The 20,821-nt window shown below is 35.3% G+C and overlaps 1 protein-coding gene across 5 annotated transcripts in view; it reads right to left on the bottom strand.

The window, feature by feature from the left end:
• The window catches only part of dpp6b (dipeptidyl-peptidase 6b), a 147,239-nt gene that overhangs the window by 21,499 nt on the left and 104,919 nt on the right, over positions 1 to 20,821 (bottom strand). For all 5 annotated transcript variants that reach the window (XM_058751837.1, XM_058751853.1, XM_058751830.1 and 2 more), the window contains 6 exons: positions 17,182 to 17,280; positions 10,989 to 11,101; positions 10,821 to 10,895; positions 10,588 to 10,640; positions 9,966 to 10,047; positions 171 to 291 (listed from right to left, as the gene is read on the bottom strand). In XM_058751837.1, coding sequence (XP_058607820.1) covers positions 171 to 291; positions 9,966 to 10,047; positions 10,588 to 10,640; positions 10,821 to 10,895; positions 10,989 to 11,101; positions 17,182 to 17,280 — 543 coding nt within the window. The remainder of the gene's footprint in view (positions 1 to 170; positions 292 to 9,965; positions 10,048 to 10,587; positions 10,641 to 10,820; positions 10,896 to 10,988; positions 11,102 to 17,181; positions 17,281 to 20,821) is intronic.

The raw sequence follows: 20,821 nt of genomic DNA, 5'->3' as shown, positions 1-20,821 counted from the left end.
ATAACTTGAGAAGAAATGTGCTGAGTTAGCGTGATGAATGAGACACTGTATACAAATACACAGAATCTTCACCCAGCCTAAACACATCAGACACTCGCAATCACTTCTGCTCTTTTATTACATGCACACAACCCTCTGGGTTTTTTATTATTCATGCTTATGGGTTTTACCTTCATAGAGCCAGTCAGCAAGTCCATTAAATACGACCCCCAGACTGCCTGTGGACACCAGACGGATTGATGGGCTGTTCACTTGTGCTTTGTAGTAGATGTTATTCTCAAATATGAAAATCTGTCAGGAAAGAAGAACGAATTATTGTTGGAAAGACCATGTCAAACCAGACAAAGTAACTCCTGACACAGCAGGGTTATGGATATAGAAATCCCATTCATTTTCTCTATAGGGAAATTGAATTAGCAATAACGTGTACAACTTTCAAGACAGATCTACCATGATCTCTGAGATTGTTAAATGATAGTACTTCAAGTAGTATGGTTTCAGCTTAAAAATAATCCTGGGTTAAAATCTACACTACCCATAATCCCTGAAGAGACATCCACCAATCAGAAAGTTGCTCTTGTTATATAAACAGACATATAATAGAGCTGCAAACTCCAATGAAATCTGTGAATGGCACTGCATTATTGACCTGGTCGTGCTACACTCTCAAACTATTGATACATTTCTGAATATTTTACAATAGGTTTTAAAATATATTGTATCTTATAAATGAAAGCTGTACAGTTATGGATTTATATTACAGAGAGTAGTTCATTTCCTCATACAAGAATATATGCACACAGCCTTGTCTCTGGCTCTTTTTATTTTCAAATGTTGTAATGTGGTTCAAGGTTTAAAAATATTAAATGGAGAATTTTTTACATGCATGTGGAGAAAACAAAGGGGAAAATACTTCCAGGAACAAGGCTGCTGGAAAAATGTGGTCACTGTTGCGCTCGGAAGGACAAATCAACATGTCTGCACTTTGTATGAATGATGAAAAGCCAATTAAAAGTTTACAGTTTTTCTCAGTCGCTTTGGTTTCTTTTTTCGAATCGTCCTTAATATTTGCAAAGAAGTATGTGCATTTCTCAAAACAATTCGTACAAACAGCACCACACAATGGATTTCCTGCAAAAGCCTGTAACTTACTTAAAATCTTAAGTTCATCTCTCAAAAGTAAGTATTTATTTACAAACAAGATAGGCAAAATGCTTAGTCATGTTGTATAGATATAACACTGCACTCTGTTAGTGTTGCCTGCTGTAAACTATGGCAACAGCTTGGAAGACAGTTACTGTACTGAAATGCAGAAGGCTGTGCTTCTTATGTCCATATATCCATTTCAAAAGTACAAATTTGCACATTACTGTATGTGGGATATTGATTGAAAGAGACTGTTTCGAAACGTTTGAATTATTGAGGATATGGTCGATCTCCCAATATTTAGCTGCACCCTTCAGCCATTGTAAGGCCATGATTGACAACATAGTCCACAACAGTGGCCCTTATTTCATCTGATATGCGCCTTTGTTCTTGGCCTCTTCCTCTGTTTTGCCTCTGTATCCTTCCACCATGCATCCTTACTCCTCTTCTTCCTCTCGGCTGAAATTGTGACTACTACTCTTACCAAAGGATGGATGTTCTCTGTTTATTTCAATCAAAACCAGAGAATAATAATAAAAATAATTCATTTCAAAATGTTAATTATTAATTATTTTTGTTGATCCCTGGCATCAGCTACCATGAGGGGCACCATCACAACACTCCAACCCCCACCCACTGGAAGGTTCAAGGTTTCAATTGGATTTCTGCATAGGGGACCCTATTTCTTCTATTGTACATTCTATAAAGTAATGACTCATTCAGTTTTAGATAGTATGTTGCCAAGAATGAACACGATGTAAAAATGTAAAATGGTTTTCAGATGAAGGTAAACTGAAGGCTATGGATTTTTATATAGTCTATTATATGCAGGTTAGTATATGCAGAAAAAGATATTCAGCATTTTGAAATGTAGAGTTTTTATTTATTTAACAAAATTTGGTTTTGTCCAGAAAATCAACTAATTGGCCAATTGTGTGATGTAGGTGTGTTGCTGTGTTAAGAGTTTAGAAAAAGTACTTTAAGTATTGGTAAACACTTGTTAGCAATTGCAAAAAACTGTAATGACTTAGGGGTAAGACTATTGCACAGAGAACTATATAATACATTTTGAGCAACATGATATTAGCAACTGATAATGTAGGAAACCGCAGACAAATGTACATAATCAATTGCAAGAATGTACTAAAGCAAACGCAACTTGTTCAAAAGAAACTGCTTTTATGATGTGCACAAGTGACTAGATGATGTGGAGGTTGAACAAGTTGTTTTGAAAATTTCATTTCTGGTCTGAGAAATGCACCAAAGCGACTGAGAAAAACTGTAACAGTAAAGTATTCAGCTGCATAGCAAGGTCACTAAGCTGTTGTACAAAAGCAAAACAGAGTGACTACACTAACACTTATTTTAAATGATCAATTTACACTAAATTTGAGTATATATGTGTTGTAACATCTAACACATCTCTAGTGAATATTTACGATGTTGTGTGATGCTACAGTAATTAGTGTTGGTGGCAGACTGTCTGCAGGATGACTGACAGCTGTGGGAGAGGTAATGTGTGTGTGAAAAGCTCTGGTGGGATTTATTCAGCAGCCAAAATCACAGACAAATATGCTGTACTAACTCATGCAAATCTAACAGACCATGCCTGAAGAAAAAAAAACTCTTAAAAACAAGAATGGTAATAAACTACAATTTAACATTATTTCATTAAGAGGAAGACGGTTTTACAATGTACCAGTTCAATTCAATTTAAACAGCACTTTTCATCTGGTACAACAGATTCACTCTCCTAACTTCTTTCTTTTTTGTTCGAAACTTGGACACCTTGTTTATTTTTCCAACTTTTCAATGGCAGTTTATATGAAATAATTATTTGTGATGTTTATTGTGAAAAATTATTTATAAATTTTCAGCCTCTTCTGGCATCATTCCTTCCACAACCAACAATTTCGTCCAAAATAAATTTGTTCAAATGTTAGTTTACATCAAGAAAACAATGTCAATAAATAGCATGTTTGATATGACATATTAGATGTGGAAGAAAAATGCTAGGTAGCTATGAAATTTGCCTTGGCAAGACAAAAGAATTAGACATTTTTTTCCCACCACAGAATGTTATCAAACAAAATTAATAATATACATAAATAAAAGATAAAAGCTCATAATTCTCCTATGATGCATGTGTGTTCACTGCTGGACATTAGTGGACAAAATTAAATAAACTAGTGTTAACAGTGTATTTTTTGAAAGATATATATATATATATATTAAATGTTTGTATTACGTGCAGCTTGTTTTCTTGTATTCGGAGCTCACACATTAGGCCTGTGTATGCTGAGATTGTGTCTAGTCTAGTTTGTTGTAATGATCCTTTTTCTGGTTGTGGTTTCAACACAGAAGCTCAGGTAACTGTTAAGAGAAGATGCAACTGCAGCTTTGGAAATGCTGAAGATTGATAATTGTACTGCATTTGAAACCAATAAGAGCATTCTGATGTGATTAGTATTATTTATTAAGGAGAACTTTAAACTTGTAGTTTTGTCTTATTACTGTGATGTTCGTGAATCGTGGTCTGATTTTTTCTAGACTTTGACTAATGGTTGCACTTGTGCCCTGGTATTTATCTGTTACTGTTATGCATCTAATCACTGTCATTTACTCTGAATGTGAGCAGAGCTTTTATTAAAAGCCATTATTAAAGAAATTGGCAAAAATCTGAAAGACACTCATGATGAATCTCTAAAAATACACATTGACCTTCATAATAAACTCCAATGCTACTCAACCCTAAACAGAACCACTAAATTTGCCAATTATTTATTGATTAGACCATTTAAAGAAAGACAAATCCTCTCCAAATACAGATTAAGTAACTATGATTTAGAAATAGAAAGAGGAAGACATAGACAAACAGAGCAAGAGCAGAGGATCTGTAGACACTGTGATCTACAGCAAATAGAGGACGAGAAACACTTCCTGCTGATTTGTCCTAAATATCACAATGTGAGGGAAACATTTCTCCCCAGATTTGAAGCCCTGACTCCATCATTTACTGAACTTAGTGATACTGAGAAAATGCCCTTCTTACTTGAAGATGATAACACAGATGCACTAGCTGCTAAATATGTATTAACCATTCACAATGTTAGATGTTAAACATGATTAACTCTAAATTGACTTACTTTATCTTTTCATTTATTTAGATGGATTTTATTTATTATTATTTATGTTGTTATTTATGTTGTTGTTGTTATATATATGTTAATGTTTTGGCAACATTGTGTTACACAGTCATGCTAATAATGCTGAATTGAATTGAAATTGAAATTGACAGACAGAGAGACAGATAGACAGACAGACGGACAGACGGACAGACAGACAGACGGACAGACAAATAGACAGACGGACAGACAGACAGACAGACAGACAGACGGACGGACAGACAGACAGACAGACAGACAGACAGACGGACAGACAGACAGACAGACGAACAGACGGACAGACAGAGCGGACAGACAGACAGACAGACAGACAGACAGACGGACAGACAGACAGACAGGCGAACAGACGGACAGACAGACGGATAGACAGACAGACAGACAGACAGACGGACGGACAGACAGACAGACAGACAGACAGACAGACAGACGGACAGACAGACAGACAGACGAACAGACGGACAGACAGACGGATAGACAGACAGACGAACAGACGGACAGACAGACAGACAGACAGACAGACAGACGGACAGACAGACAGACAGACAGACAGACAGACAGACAGACAGACAGACAGACGGACAGACGGACAGACGGACAGACAGACAGACGGACAGACAGACAGACAGACAGACAGACAGACAGACGGATAGACAGACGGACTGACAGATAGACAGAAAGACAGATAGACAGACAGATAGACAGACAGACAGGGAGAGCAGGGGATGAGCAGGAAGAGCAGCAATAACCCCCTTAGGGTAAACAGAACAGAACAAAGCAGATATCATCAATGTTCTTAATGATATTTAGTCTGATCCAACAAGGAATATCAGAAAGTCAAGTCCTGACTGTGGCGAAAGGAGGAGTTGGGGATGGAGGAGGGTAATTTGCTCCTGAGCAAGCGAAAAAGATGCTGAGTAATACTGAATAGACCTTATATCGGAATCTACTCACTAACCTGCTTTTAAAGCCTCATTGTGTTTATACTCACATTCTTACAAACTATTCTAACTGTAACTTTAAGTAAAGTAAATATTAAAATATTTGCCAGGAGATTAATGATGGTGATGTTTAAGTTTTGTAACCATATAGCTTGTCTATAGCCTAATTTTAGCTTTAATTCTATTTAGGCTTACAAATTCATAAGTTTATCCTGATGAACAAAACATAAACTTCAGTTGCTCACAGATAATTCAAATGTAATAATTCAAAAGGCTACAGAAAAACCCTATTGACTTTTTGTTGAGAGAACCAAGTTAATGCTAACGTCAGGGTTGGCCTACAACAATACTTCATCCGCCTGGAACTACAGTAGAGATTTTTTTGAGACACAGACAAGATGGAGAAGATTCAATTATTATGAGCGATTATCATGGGATTGCATGATTTGTCCCACTAACAAGGATATAATAACAATATAATACATGGAAAACCGTGTCAGAAATTGTCGGCATTCTGAGATTGATTTATGCATTAATAATCCTTCATCTTGTCCATGATGTAATGCATTATACACTGATGCAATGCAATTTTGAGCTTTAGAAGGCAGCTGCCATATAGACAGCAGACAGTGAGGCGGTTCGGTGGGTTTTGGGACGAAGCCAATGGCATGTGTCTACACTCTGGTCCCGCTGTGTGTACGTTCTCCTCCATCACACCTGTGATGTACAGCGACTCCTCCTCTACATCTCTATCTCTGCTCATCCATGACCACCATTTTGATCCGTCTCTTGCTCTCTTCCCCCCGGAGGAGACTGGGATGTGACCTTCAGTGTAGGTTCTGGCTGCGCAGACCCCTGCTGATTGCTCTGTCACGGAAAACTAATTGCCGGAGGCGTCACAGAGGTGCAGGGCGCGGGACAGCATACGAGCGCCAGGAAAATTACACACCTGATGCTCCGCTCACACACACGTAAGTGAGCATGTGCGCTTTGCTTATAACACACAAAAACAAATATGTATTTGTGTATGGTTATGACAATATAGTGCAGTGCCATATATGAGTTTGTGTTTGCAGGTTAACACAAATAACCCAAGCTTGGATTATATTGCACTTATATTGTTGACTGATAACAGATGATTTTGATACAAAAACAACAGACTACAGTACTAATACAAACACAGTAATGCTCCTGTGTCTATGTTTGTCTTGTTCACTCTTCACAAACACTAAAAGACACATGTGACGCCCTTGGGTTCAGATTTTTTCGCCCATGTTATTGTCTGCCGGATGAAAATCATAAAGTAAAATAGGGACGGTACACCCTTTCTCAACAAGCCATTTACATCATTCACATCTATAGCACAGACAGTACAGAATGAGGATTAAAGAGATGTAAACCCTCATATTGGTACAAACCTGTATGAATTTCTCTTTTCTGTTGAACACAAAATAAGATATTATGAAGAATGTTGGTAACCAAACAGTTGCTGGAAGCCACTGACTTCCATACTATTATTTTTTTTCCATACAATGGCTACCAGCAACTGTTTGGTTACTAACATTTTTAAAAATATCTTCTTTTGTGTTCAACAGAAGAAAGAAACTCATATAGCTTTGGAATAATGTGAGGGTGAGTAAATGATAGGGGTGTGCAGCGAAGCCAGTATTTGTATCTGTATTTGTATCTGTAACAATCACAAAATTATTCGTATCCGAAAGTAGGCGGAGCTTGAACCGGAACTTCGTACAGTTATACTTGATAAGACCGTTATGTCTATGGTTTTACAGCCTTTCTTTTTTTTTCGGAGTTATCACTGAACAAATATGCCGTGGTTAACTAAAATATACATATATATTTTTTTATGATTATAACATTTATTTAAATATCTTCTAACAGTTGGAGCCGATACCCTTCTATAGGCAGTGCTTCGAGATGTAGTGCGGTTGTGCTTTGGGGAACGCGAGATCGAGTCCCATTTTGGGGACCCTTCGTGATCCGATAAATAAATATTTAAGTATCTTCTAATTAAAATAGTAAGGGTTCCTATGCAGTTTAGAAATATGGAAATTGATTTAAGTAATTTCCAGGAAATGCATGGAAAAAGGCAAGTGCAATACTGCTATTTTATTTGTGCTTATTTCATTCATAGAGTTTACACTCATTTACTTCACACACTTGTTTACTGCATTGTAATTTTAGAGGTTTTTGTAAAACAACACGATTTCCTTTGGCTCCTGAGCAGTTTGAAAAAGTATTTCACTTATGTAATTTGCAGGTCTGGAAAAGAATGGAAAAAAAAAATGTGGAAAAATATTTGTGTTTCGGCTATTTGCCCTTTTCAGTGTTCTAAAATATAAAACTAATTTCTAAAAATAAATTGATCATACAAGTAGAGAGCTTTCATGACACACGTTTAGTAATCATCTGAACACGACTGAATTAATTCAAGGTGCATTTTTTTTCATTATGCAGAACTCTTTAAGCAGTCTTTTTTTGAACTTCACTAAACAAATGTGCGTGTGCCACGCAAACCAGCAAAAGATAAAGAAGCAAACATGTAGGCCTAGTAGAAAATGTATCTGTATCTAAGCTGATTATTAGCCTACTCTTGACAGCAAGCTGGTTTGGTTTTTGAGAGACTGAGATGCGCAATGCAGCTGTTTGATTGGTGATCGCGCTGTGCTTATTTCATTCATCCGTGTATCATATCGTAGCCTATGAGGTTTAAATCGTTGCCAAATAGTAGAACTTGTGTGATGTATTATTTTAGTTGATATTACTCTTGCCAAGCTCTGATTTCTGAGAGATGCACAGAGAGGCAACAGCAATGACTGTTTGATTTGCGCTCTTTTCATTCATAAAATTTACATTCATTCACTTCACACACTCATTATTGCGCAACTTTAGAGGTTTGTGTAAAATATCGTGCTGATCCCCTGCTCACCTGTTACCTAGCAATCACCAGAGTGTTCCAGCCTCAGCCGAATATTCAGGCAGAATTATTCGTTATCCGTTATTCGTTTTTGAAGCCATTATCCGTGCCTTTCCGAATAAGGTATTCGGCTTCGGGCACACCCCTAGTAAATGATGACAGATTTTTTTGGGATGAACTAACTCTTTAAAACATTTAAAAGCTACACTTTCGTCGAATCTCTAACCCCAACTTTGGTAAGAGCAACAGTGATTCTTGCCCTACCAAAGCCACTAATTAAGGTCAGAAAGAAACTAAAATCAGCTCTTTTGAAATGGGGTTGTGTCATGCTGCTGCCATCTGGCACTGCTTTACTAGAGGTCCTGCTTTATCTCTGCCAGCACGACACGGACACAATCAGGCCGATATGAGCAGCTCACATCTCAGATCATGTGCTGTACTGGTGATGATTCACAATTATCATTTAAATGTTGAGCAGAAATATGGACATGTGGGTATAAAGCAGTGAGACTTCATGTAAAATTATTTTAAACAATATTTTCTAATTCTAGTGCTTTTTTTCTAGTGCTAATTTCATAAGATACACTATTGTTCAAAAGTTTGGGGATGGTAAATTTTGTAAAGTTTTTGAAAGAAGTATTTTGCTCACCAAGGCTGCATTTATTTGATCATAAATACAATAAAACAATAATATTGCAATTTATTATTCTAATTTAAGTAACTGTTTTCTATTATAATATATTTTAAAATGTAATTTATTCATTTTCAATTTTCAGCAGCATTTCTCCAGTCTTCAGTGTCACATAATCCTTCAGAAATTATTCTAATATGCTGATTTCCTGCTCAAGAAACATTTCTTATTATTATCAACATATAGAAACTGCTTAATACTTTTGTGGAAAATGTGATACATTTTTTTTTTTCAGGTTTCTTTGGTGAATAAAGAATTCAAAAGTAGTTTATTTTAAATAGAAATCTTTAATAGCATTATAAATGTCTTTATTGTCACTTTTGATCAATTTAATGTCTAATAAAAGTATGAATTTATTATCAAAAATTATACTGACCCCAAACTTTTGAATTATGGTGTATATGGAGTACAAGAAAATTCAAAATGCTAAGTAAAAATGTTTATTGTGACTTACTGTGAAATAGTGACAACAGCTACACTAAAATATATACTTGCTTTATAGATGCAATTACTATTTACAGCTCAGGTATGACACATCCATGTTTTTCCAACAACCCCCACCGGAAAAAAAAACAGTTTTACTTTAGTGTTTAAGTCAAATTGAGCTAAAAGCCAAAAAAACACACTGTTGTCTAAAGATTAGTGCGGATTTGGGCTTCTTTAGATTTCTATCACAACCAGTGGATCAAGGCAAACCAGGATTTGATGTAGATTATGATCATGATGGTCATTGCATGAATATTTCAATAAAACCCACACTTTTCCAGGAAAAGAATATAAAATACTGAAAGAAATAATAAAAATCTTGTATATATACACAATTTTTGCATGTATTGACTTGTACAATTGAATGTTATTAATATTTAACAGTAAATACCTGTTCAACCTGTTACATGCTCCACTTATTAATGTTATAATGAATGTCAGGCTAGACAGAAAGGCTACATATTAAACCAATCTCTCATAACTGTGTTTGTGTTTTGTGGTATTTAATTGTAGCTTTTTTTGAAGTTTGCCTCATATTTTTTCAGTGACTCATCGGTGGTAGAGTGAGTGTGTGATTCTCTTACCAGTTGCTGTCCTTTGGGACCCCAGCCGGCGTACTGCAGTGCAGTGCTCTGCACCTCATTAGGGGTCAGCTCTACTTTCTCTCTGTCAGAAAACAAACCAATCTCAAAACCATTAAAGGACGACTGTGTGTGTGTGTGTGTTTCTTTGCATTCATGTATGAGATATATTGCAATGCGTCACCAGAGAAGGTCAAATAGTCTCATATGTGTCTGTTAGAATGACAGAGAGAGTCAAAGTGTGTGTGAGCTGAATGAGAAAGATGTGTGTCTGCTTGTTTAACCTATTTGAAGTCTAATTACCATAGTATCCTATACAATTATCATGTTGATGTATTTGGCGGGTCAAAATCTAAATCCCTTTTGCAATGTTTAAGGCTACATGTAATGAATAATTTAGACTGGAGGGAGGGAGAACAACTCTGAGGACAAATTATATTTGCACGGACACCGACCGCTCTGGGGAAATGACACCAGTTCTTAGGAAACACACTAGGTGGCAGTGCTACCCACAATTCAGTTCTCCACAATGGCTCTGTCCTCTCTGAAGAGCTCAGGTGAGATGACAGTAAAAGAAAAACCAGTGAGAATGTGGAAGGATTTCAGTCTCAACAACAAGACTTACGGAGAGTCAAGGCTGCAGATGATGTAATAGGCCATGAAGGAATACTGATAAAGCTGTAGAACAAAGACAAGAGATGAGCTGGCCTTTAGAAGCGATCAGTCGCACATTGTGTCATCTTTTACAAAGAGATGTGATGCAACAGATAAGAGGACTTCGAAACAAAAGACTAGAGAATTTGAGTAACAAACATAGCTAGATTCTTCACGTTATAAATCAAAATAGGAAGCATTTACCGGCACAATGTTGTAGGCCACCAGCACATATTTTAGATCAGGAGACACTCTGTATGTGATCGGTCTGTAGGATCCCTGAAACCAAAGAAAAAAAGGTCATGCCTTTTAGCTCTGAAGTTACTTTTCTTTATTACAAAACATCTGTATGTTTTGATGTTAATCAAGAACCTGGTTTTTGAAACTCTCGAATGTCGTGTTCTTCACCAAAATCTTGAAGGTATTGGTCAGCACGTTGCGTCTCACCACATTGCTGTCATTTGTAGTGTAAAGCAGCTCGGTGTCTTTGAAGAGGAAGAAGAAAAAATGATTATCCATGACATACATATCAAGTACAGTCAGCTGGTCATTATCACAAAATAAAGAGAGAGAGATGTGATTTATCACTTTATCATCAGCTGGCTGTGCATTATTACATGGTTATTTACCAAATTAACAATTAATAATTCACACCCACACACACACACACACACACAATATATATATAGACTAAATAATGCAAACACTCACTATTATAAAGTTTGAGCAGACAAACAAAGTTTGAGTGAAAAAAAACAAACAAACATTGCAATTACTTTTTATTTATCTTTTCCTTGTCTATATTCTCTAGGTTGTATATCAGTGTAGTAAAGTTGTGTTCGGCAGCGTTTAGTACAAGCGCTCGGTGAAACGTGTGATGTGTCAGATTTACACAAAGGACAAATCATGGAAGCCGAAAGTTTAGCAGGAGCATCGGAAACCTCAACAACCATACCATTTGCCTTTTTAAGAACAACAGTCTTCACAATTATGACTGCGTACACAAACATAGAAAGTCTCCATCAGTGAAGAAGAATAGTGGGCGAAAACCAAAAGTGAATGATAGAGACCACCGAGCATGGGTCAAACAACACTGAACTACTCCAGAAAAGTGATAGCAAACCTCAATATTCACCTTGAAGACCCCGTTTCTACAAAAAACAATCACAGAGAACTTCACAAAGCCAACATCTATGAGAAATCTGCAATTGCTAACACTTTAATCACAGATACCAATCCTAAAATGAACAAAATATGGTGTCGATATTAGGCTTGGGCGGTAATACGGTAATATGGTATACCGCGGGATCTAAAAATAGCAACGGTATCAGTTTCAATACCGTTATACCGTCATAAAAAACAATGCACGTATATAGGAGACGAGGATATATATTAAATATAATTTATTTAATGCCTAAAAATGCGTATGCTTGGTTGTCATCACGTGACAGCGTGGAGGAGAAAGAGAGAGAGGGGGAAAGATGGCGAGTCGCGCACCAAGTGACCTGGTCTCGAAAAAGAACACAACTTCTGCAGTTTGGCAGTATTTCGGGTTTCGACCGAACGAGAAGGGAGAGGCGGTAAATACGGACGAGGCAATTTGCAAATTGTGCAACAAAAAGGTGACCGCGAGAGATGGAAATACCTCGAACCTAAGGTCGCATATCTGAAACCACCATCCACTCACACTGCTGCGAGGATGGACCCGAGTTCACTCAGTGCAACCAACATGATCTCACAGAATTCCGTGTAATGTTCACGGACTTAATTAACCTCCGAATCTGTGGTGGCATCACGGAATCGCCGAAAATTCCGTGATGGGCTCACAGAAAAATTCGTGATGGACTCACAGAAGTGATACCAATGTAAGTCAGTGACAGGCATCAGCCGTGCTCACGCACGGAAACCCTTAGCATCAACATGCCGACGCCGATACTGTGAAATTTATCGTCATCATTATTGTTCAGAACTGGGTAGGTTTAGGGTAGGGGTGGGGTCAGGTACTCCAGTGAAAGTATAACTGCATCGAGTCACTCTTTTACGTGGTCCGATGCAGCGCTGGTGTTGAACCAGTGAATCCGTGCATGGACCACGGCTGGTGCCTTCTGTGAGCCCATCACGGAATTTTCGGCGATTCCGTGATGCCACCACAGATTCGGAGGTTAATTAAGTCCGTGAACATTACACGGAATTCTGTGAGATCAGGTTGGTGCAACAGTTTCAACGCCTCGATGCAGGACCAACAACATCTAGGTCCACCGACAGCCGCTTTGCAATACTTTTTATAATATGGATGTTTATGTTAATTTAATTCTGTTTGACTGTTGTATTTGCACTTTTTTCTAAACTGCTATTTGTTGCTAATAAAAGTTGTTAATATTGTTGTGCATGTTATTGTTTCAGTATTAGTGTTTGGTATTCAGTTTCTGAACGGTTTAGGCAAAAGCCAACAGTTTGGTGACACTGTCTGAGCCTTATGTCATAATTTTTTTTATTATTCACGGTAATACCGTATACCGAGGTAAAATAGGGAGGAGGTTTGACGGTATCAAAATTTGGAAACCGCCCAAGCCTAGTCGATATTATGATATTAGTCATAAATTGTATACATATGACATATTACACACTGATGACTGAAGTAATGGCTATAGATAGATAGATAGATAGATAGATAGATAGATAGATAGATAGATAGATAGATAGATAGATAGATAGATAGATAGATAGATAGATAGATAGATAGATAGATAGATAGATATAGATATGTGTGTGTGAGAGAGTGTGTGAACTGAATGTCTTTTAACAGTTTAGTACTTTAGATGAACCAACTGAAAATGTTCAGTGCAACAATCATAAAATGTTTAGTTTTTAGTTAGCTCTTTTATAGTGTGTGCGTGTGTATGTGTGTGTGTGTGTGTGTATATATATATATATATATATATATATATATATATATAAAACGCATTCATCCATTTATTTTTGAAAAGCCTTTAAAACATTTTACAGCTCATTTTAAAGCATTGGCTCATTTGTCCCAGCTTTAAAAGTTCCTGTTTTGCTAAGGCAACTGTGCTCTTTATTGCAGGCTGTAAATGTTATACCTACCCCGGTAAACAAGTCTGCTCCAGACCTGAATGCAGATAGTGCCCGCCTTGATAAATAATACAGACGAGTGATCGCTTTTAAAAAGGCTCGACGCTGAGTTGTGGAGCATGTCAGAGAGAGAATAATAGGGCTGCTTCTCCGAGGTAAACACAGCCTTAAATCAACAAACGCATTTTCAGCAGCAGAATAACGAAAAATGATTAATCAAAATGCAGATCAAAACATGATTTACATCTTTTGCACTGTTTATAAGGCACAAGGGCTGCACCTTTATAACACAAACAAGGACAAACAAAGGACACCCATTCTTCACCCTGCCAAAAATCGATTGAAATTTCAGGCACAGGAAATTTAAAATAATAGCTAAAATAAAGCATCAACAAAAGCCTTAGCATTAGAGACCTACACCAGAACAACCTCAGTGATAGCGTGCAAAACACTACAGCAAGCAGAAGAGCTCGGTTACAGTCTCTCTTATTTTGAAGTCGAAAGTTAGTTAAAGTGATTATGCTTTTCTTGCTGTCAGCATGAGCACTGCAGTCTGAGACAGAGAACCCTACCGTTCATTTGTTCACATAATAGCTTCCTTTGTGAAAAAGAAGTGTGCTTAATTGTATTGAATGTGCACTTATAGTGTGCTTCAAATCTTAAAACTATCATTTAAAAAAAAAAAAAAACTTGCAGTACTTGCAGATATTATAATATTAATGAAAAATGGCCACTTGTACTTAAATAGCAATTGTACTTAATTGTACTTGACTATCATTAAGATCACTTGACTATATTTCTTACCACTTTATCACACTTTTGGAAAGTACACTTTACAATAATTTAATGTTTTACTTTAAAGTACATTTTTAATTGTTTTATGATCTTTTGACATGCTTTACAGAAGTACACTTATTTTGATGTGTTGACTAAGAAACTAAAGTACATGTAAAGTACTTGAATATAGTCTTAACTGTGTGTTGTTTAACATTACACTGAAAGTTAATATATTTTAATTGTACTAAATTGCAACTTCATCATTATAAATGTGTAATTACAAATATATTTAAATGCATGACATACACGTTTTAATCAAAATAAAAGCATATTTTATTATAAATTCCTGTCAATACATTTGTCAGTACACTTGCATATTTCTATAGAACTATGCAGTTGCATAAAGATGTACTTAAGTCCTACTTAAGAACTACTCAAAAAAGCACTCTAAAGTTCAACAGTAACACGTTACAACACTTTTAGTTAACTACCTACCTACTTGTTGACTACCAATAAGGTTCCAATTGTTATACAATAGTTAACATGAACAATGAAAAATACTTCTAAAGCATTTATTAATTTTATTTGATGTTATTTTCAACATTTACTAATACATTATTAAATCTAAAGTTGTCTCTGTAAATATTACGTAATGGACTTGAGCTAACATGAACTAACAACTATAACAGCTGTATTTGTATTAACTAACATTAACAAAAATGAATAAATACTGTAACAAATGTACTGTAACAAACATTAACTAACCAACGAAACCTTATTGAAAAGTGTTACCATTCGACTAACTGCATTTAACATAAGTAAAATACATTTTTATGTAATTTTAAATAACATACAGTTAAGTTTCTGAAAACATTACATTTAGTTTGCATTAAGTGCAGTATATTCTTAATGTTTATTATTTCCTTTATTTTCCATTATTTCCAGATAAAATGTAGGCCTACTTTTTTTTCTTTTTTTTTTTTTACAAAGATTCATTGCTGATATAGAAATACACTGCATTAAACCTCAAACAGAATGTATTTATAATAAAGCTTTGAAATGCACAGAACAATCAGGCAATTTAAAAATGAATAGATGTATTTAAGTATGCTGCTTGATGTCTTGTGAAGGTGTACAATGACACCGTTCAATGCAATTGTAAACAATGGAAATACTGAGATGATGCTGTTATAGTGATTATAGCTATTATAGATGAATTCGTACATGGAACAATCCATTAACAAAAACAGAAAACATGCAAAAGTTGTTGAAGATTATGTGACATGCTAATGTAGATCAATGAGCCAAAGAGCCAGGTGGAGTCTTGGGGGAAGGGGATTTGCCCATTTTGTGAGGTCATGCCAACCCCTGCTCTCACGGTTAATTAGCCTGACCCAACTGCAGTGCTGTCTTTAACAGCCAAATTCTATTTAGATGAAAAATTTACATGCACTTGTTAGTGCTTTCTTATTACAGAGACCTATAGGAATGTATATACATTTCAAAAACCAGTTACATGGTACACTCTCAGAAATAAAGGTACAAAAGCTGTCACTGGGACGGTACCTTTTCAAAAGGTACACTTTTGTACCTATTAGGTTCAAATATGTACCTTTAAGGTACCAAAATGGACCCTTTAGGTACAAATATGTACCTTTTGAAAAGGTACTGCCCCAGTGACAGCTTTTGTACCTTTATTTCTGAGAGTGTAGCTAGCGGCTACTTTTTGGTGGTCCAAGGTTGTATACCAGTTCTAACATATAGAAGCCTAAAAATGCCTATAAAACAAACAAACAAACAAATACAATTTAATTTAATTATTATTATTATTTTTTTAAATCTCACAAATTGGAAAAAAATAAAATAAAAAAGGCAACTGTGTTTTTTTTAATTCTGACTTTTTATTTCTTACAAATCTGAGTATACTGTACATCTCAATTCTGAGAAAAAAAAATACTTTTGTGAGAAAAAAAGACAAAATTGTGATATATAAGTGCAGGATTGTGAGGAAATGTCTCAGTTGTGGGATAAAAGTCACAATTACCTTTTTTAATTCCATGGAGGAAACGAGTTTCAATAAACTACTTAAACAGGATTGTCTACCTTGTCAAAAATAAATACCCAGCTATTAATCCCATTGAGCAAACCATGTATACCAGTATGTATCAGCTGATGATCATAAATGACCAATTTGAACCAGATGGAAACCATGTACCATGTACTAGAAAAGCTGGTTCCAACCAGAATATATATATATATATATATATATATATTTATTCATTTCTTTTTACCAGGTACTGTATGCTGCATGGTTAGAAATGGAAAGTAATACAAAGCCTTATCCAAGTTTTACAGTCAATAAAAGGCAATAAAGCGACTCTCAGTCTGCAGTCATTTGCTTTAAGAGTATGATGAAAACCCAGAGCTTCTAAGCCAATGTGAAAGAATTCAAGCATGAACAAAGGAAGAGAAGAATATGCAATGCTGGGGAAGAATATATCTCCACACCTGTCCATATTAAATAGGGATTTTCATCTGAAGTACCACAGAGATTGCATTCGATCAGTATGAGGCTTTAGATGCAGATCCTGATGCAATTTCTTTCTTTGGTGTTATGAGATGATGAAAAAGGTCCTGCATCCACCCACAGTGTTGGCAGCTGAACAACAGGGAATAAAACTCAACCGCCACTCACCGCTAATCCATGTTGCCTTAGGGTCGTGTGCCTGGAGCTTCCAACTGAAGATGTCCTCAATCGTGACTTTCTTCTTGGAGGCCAGACTGTCATCCTCAGCTGTGAGCAGAAGATTTGGACAATAAAAGAAAAGTTTGTCAAGGTGAACTGCTGGAAAACCTTCTAAATAGTTTTACATTTTTGAAAGATTATAGTTTGAAAATTACAAAGGTCTTACACAGACATCCCCTGTAGAGAACTTCAAATCTTTGAAGTAAATAAATATATACTATAATATATATTAATAGTTAATAGTTAATACATTTTAAATGTAGTAAATTGTACTAAAGGGCAGCTTTATAATTACAAATGTGTAATTGCAAATATAAATACATGACATGCAAGTTTTAATTGAAATGACATTCAAGTATATTTTAGTTTACCATGAACACTTGTCAGTATGTTCAGCAGTACTTTAACCATGTGTCAAAAACAATAAAAATAATTGTGAAATTAAATATCAAGATGTACTTAAGTCGTACTTAAATATTGTTTAAAAAAGTGGGTTCGGTCTAGCGTGATAGATAATTGCATTTAATATAAATTTAATACATAATTAATTTTCATTTAAAAACAATACATATAATACATTCAACAATAAAAGTGGTGTTTTTCCCCAGATTAGTGGTCTGCCAGCTGAGTATGTTTTCTAACCACAAAATAGCAGGCTGATAAATAATATTTTCTTGCAAAACATACAGCAACGTACACCTTCCTTTTCATTTTTGCACCTCTCTTTTCATTCAATAAGGATGCCATAACAATGAGTTTCTATCAAACAATGAAAGGAGTGTTTGAAGTACTTTGTAAGTTATGTAGAAAAATAATAATTCTTGTTTACAGATTCTGATTTATTATTCACAGCACATTTGCTCTTCAAGCTTAGGTCTGTGAGTTTGAAACAGTAGTGTTCAAGTTTTCCTCAAACTTCAAATTTTGAAAGTAACTCCGGAATTTGTGTCATAAACCGCCCCCATCGGGCCCCACGAGACCACCAAAAAAAAAAAACTGAAAAAACAACAACAGGTTTTTTATTTTTATAAATGTATGCATAGCTCCCACCATATTGTCTGGCTTCTGTCCCATGAGATCTGGCTTCAGCAAACAACTCCCTCGCTGGTCCACAGGGCCACAGCCAATTACTAGAGCTGACATGAGGTGCAGGGCGAGACTGGGGCTCCCTAGTGTGTCTCATTCTATTTAGAGCTCTATTGATCCGCACATTGATCTAATCAGCCAGAGGTTTTTTGTTATTAGACAACTGTACGCTCACCCACATAGTTTGTCTCTCTACATAACAAGTATCCATTCAGGAGTTTAACACTTCGCAGAAAGGAAAGAAAGTGGAATGGCATTTAATTACATCATATGGAAATGTGATCAAATGTGATTATAACAGTACTGATATCCTGAGCTAAAACTAAAATTTAAAATAATAATAATAATGTTAAATAAATCTGTAATTGGAAAAAAATGACGATCAATAAGTCATGGCAACTTACAATATGATTTTCCATTTACTCATCACATTAATTAACTATATTATCTTCAACTTAATTTTTTCAGAACTTAATATTTTAAGTTAGTTTAATATAATTTAAGGTGAAATAACAACAACTGAAATCAAGTTTTTACATTGAAGTAAATGGAAATTTTGTAGTGTTAAAATGAAGCTGAAATAGAATAAAATAAAATAGATTAAAAACTTGTTGAAGTAGATGGAAATGCTACTTTGAAATGAAGCTGAAATAAAAAATTAATTAATTAAATATTAGATTAAAAACTCAAAAAATAAGAAATGTTGCCTGTTGAAGTACTAAAATTACTAAAACTTAAAAAAAAACAAAAAAAAACAAAGCTACATAAACAGAAATATATATATATATATATATATATATATATATATATATATATATATGTATATATATATATATATTAGGGCTGGGTTTTGACAAATTTCACGATTCGATTCGATTCTCATTCACAAGCTTGCGATTCGATTCGATTCAATATCGATTATTTTGGATAACAATCTCTCAACTCATGCTTCTAAAATATACACGAGAGTCAGTTGGTACGACATATTGAAGGTTAAAACTGATTGATTTGTTAAAATTACACTTAATGAAGTTTTTAAAATAACAAAGTTACAATTAGCCTACATAATATTTCTACTTCAATTCATTTTTTATTTTTTTTTAATATAAACATAATGGTGGCAGTCATAAAAACTTGACGTATTTATTCAAACATAAATTAAACATTGAAGAACAGTAAATGAATATGTTATATGATGCATATATTTAGCAAAATGCCCCTCTCTACAGTTTATTTTTCTTTATTTTTTATTTTATCTGACTAATGCGTTTATGATCACCGAATATGTTTTTCTGAGGTAAATATGACGTTAGGTGACATTGTTTACAAGCTGTTATATTGACGTCTTTGCGTGGCTGAAACACTGATTGAGCGATTACATGAGACAAGATACGGATTGTAAAGTTGTACTCTTTCTTTTAATTTACCTTCAGATGTTTAGTCATGTTTATTTCGTGCTGAAACTGGTATCAATGTGGAGGAGATGATCAGTTCATGTGTGCCTCGCGCTACAGCGATCTGTCACTCCACATTAAACAGCGCCAAAACGGCATTTATTGTTTGAATACTGCAATACAATGAATTTAAAATCGCGATTAATCGCATGATTGTCATGAGTTAACTCGTGATTAATCGCAACTCAATTGCACATTTTTATTTGTTCTTAATGTACCTTAAATTAATACTTTTCAAGTTTTTAATACTCTACTAAACATGGGCATGGACAAATATGAGTGCTTTATGCAAATGTATGTTTATTATTATTGAAACCATAGTCAACATAGAGCATGGAGACATGTTTTAAAGGTCATAGATGTTTTTCAGAGAACTTGTTCATGTCTATTAGACACATGAAAAGAGAAATTCCAGGTTCCCATTACTTCTGTTTCTTTGCACTGAGCAATTTACTTAAACAAACCTGTTTACATTTTTGCATGACAGGGCAGCTCACTTCTTCTGAACATGCAAAATGTACATTTATTATTTATTATTAGATTTTTTTGCCTCTCTGTGCCCACATAGCCTGCTGTATTTTGATGCAGCTAAATTCTCAATTAAACTGTTTTCATTGGTATATTTTACTGTTACTGTTTCTGTTGTCAAACAACGGAATGAATATGAAATAGTGACTGAAATGCGACCCATTGAGACTAGGCTACATAACCAGCTCTCCTTTCCAAGATGTTAATCTGCACAAAAATCCTGATAATCGAGCCGTCGTCTGATAACACACATAAGATAATGACCATATCTGTGCTGTGATTTCGGCTATACTTGCATGTAAAATTAGAGAAGCAACATAATATCTGTGTTTAACTGAAAGTGCTGCTCCTCTCCACCGTTCCTACCAGCGAGTCTCAGAAACTAAATAAGGTTTGGTCAAACACTAAAGAGGTCTGCAAAGTCGCTAAGTTGGAAACACTGTGCATCTCCATTTCTCCAACTATGGGCTTTACCACATGTCAAACAGAAAATGCATGCTGCGTTAATCGCGCATTAATAA

This window comes from Onychostoma macrolepis, chromosome 02, assembly GCF_012432095.1.
Source record: "Onychostoma macrolepis isolate SWU-2019 chromosome 02, ASM1243209v1, whole genome shotgun sequence".
Lineage (NCBI taxonomy): Eukaryota > Metazoa > Chordata > Actinopteri > Cypriniformes > Cyprinidae > Onychostoma > Onychostoma macrolepis.
Note: the sequence above shows the minus strand (reverse complement) of the source record. Positions and strands in the feature narration are given on the sequence as shown.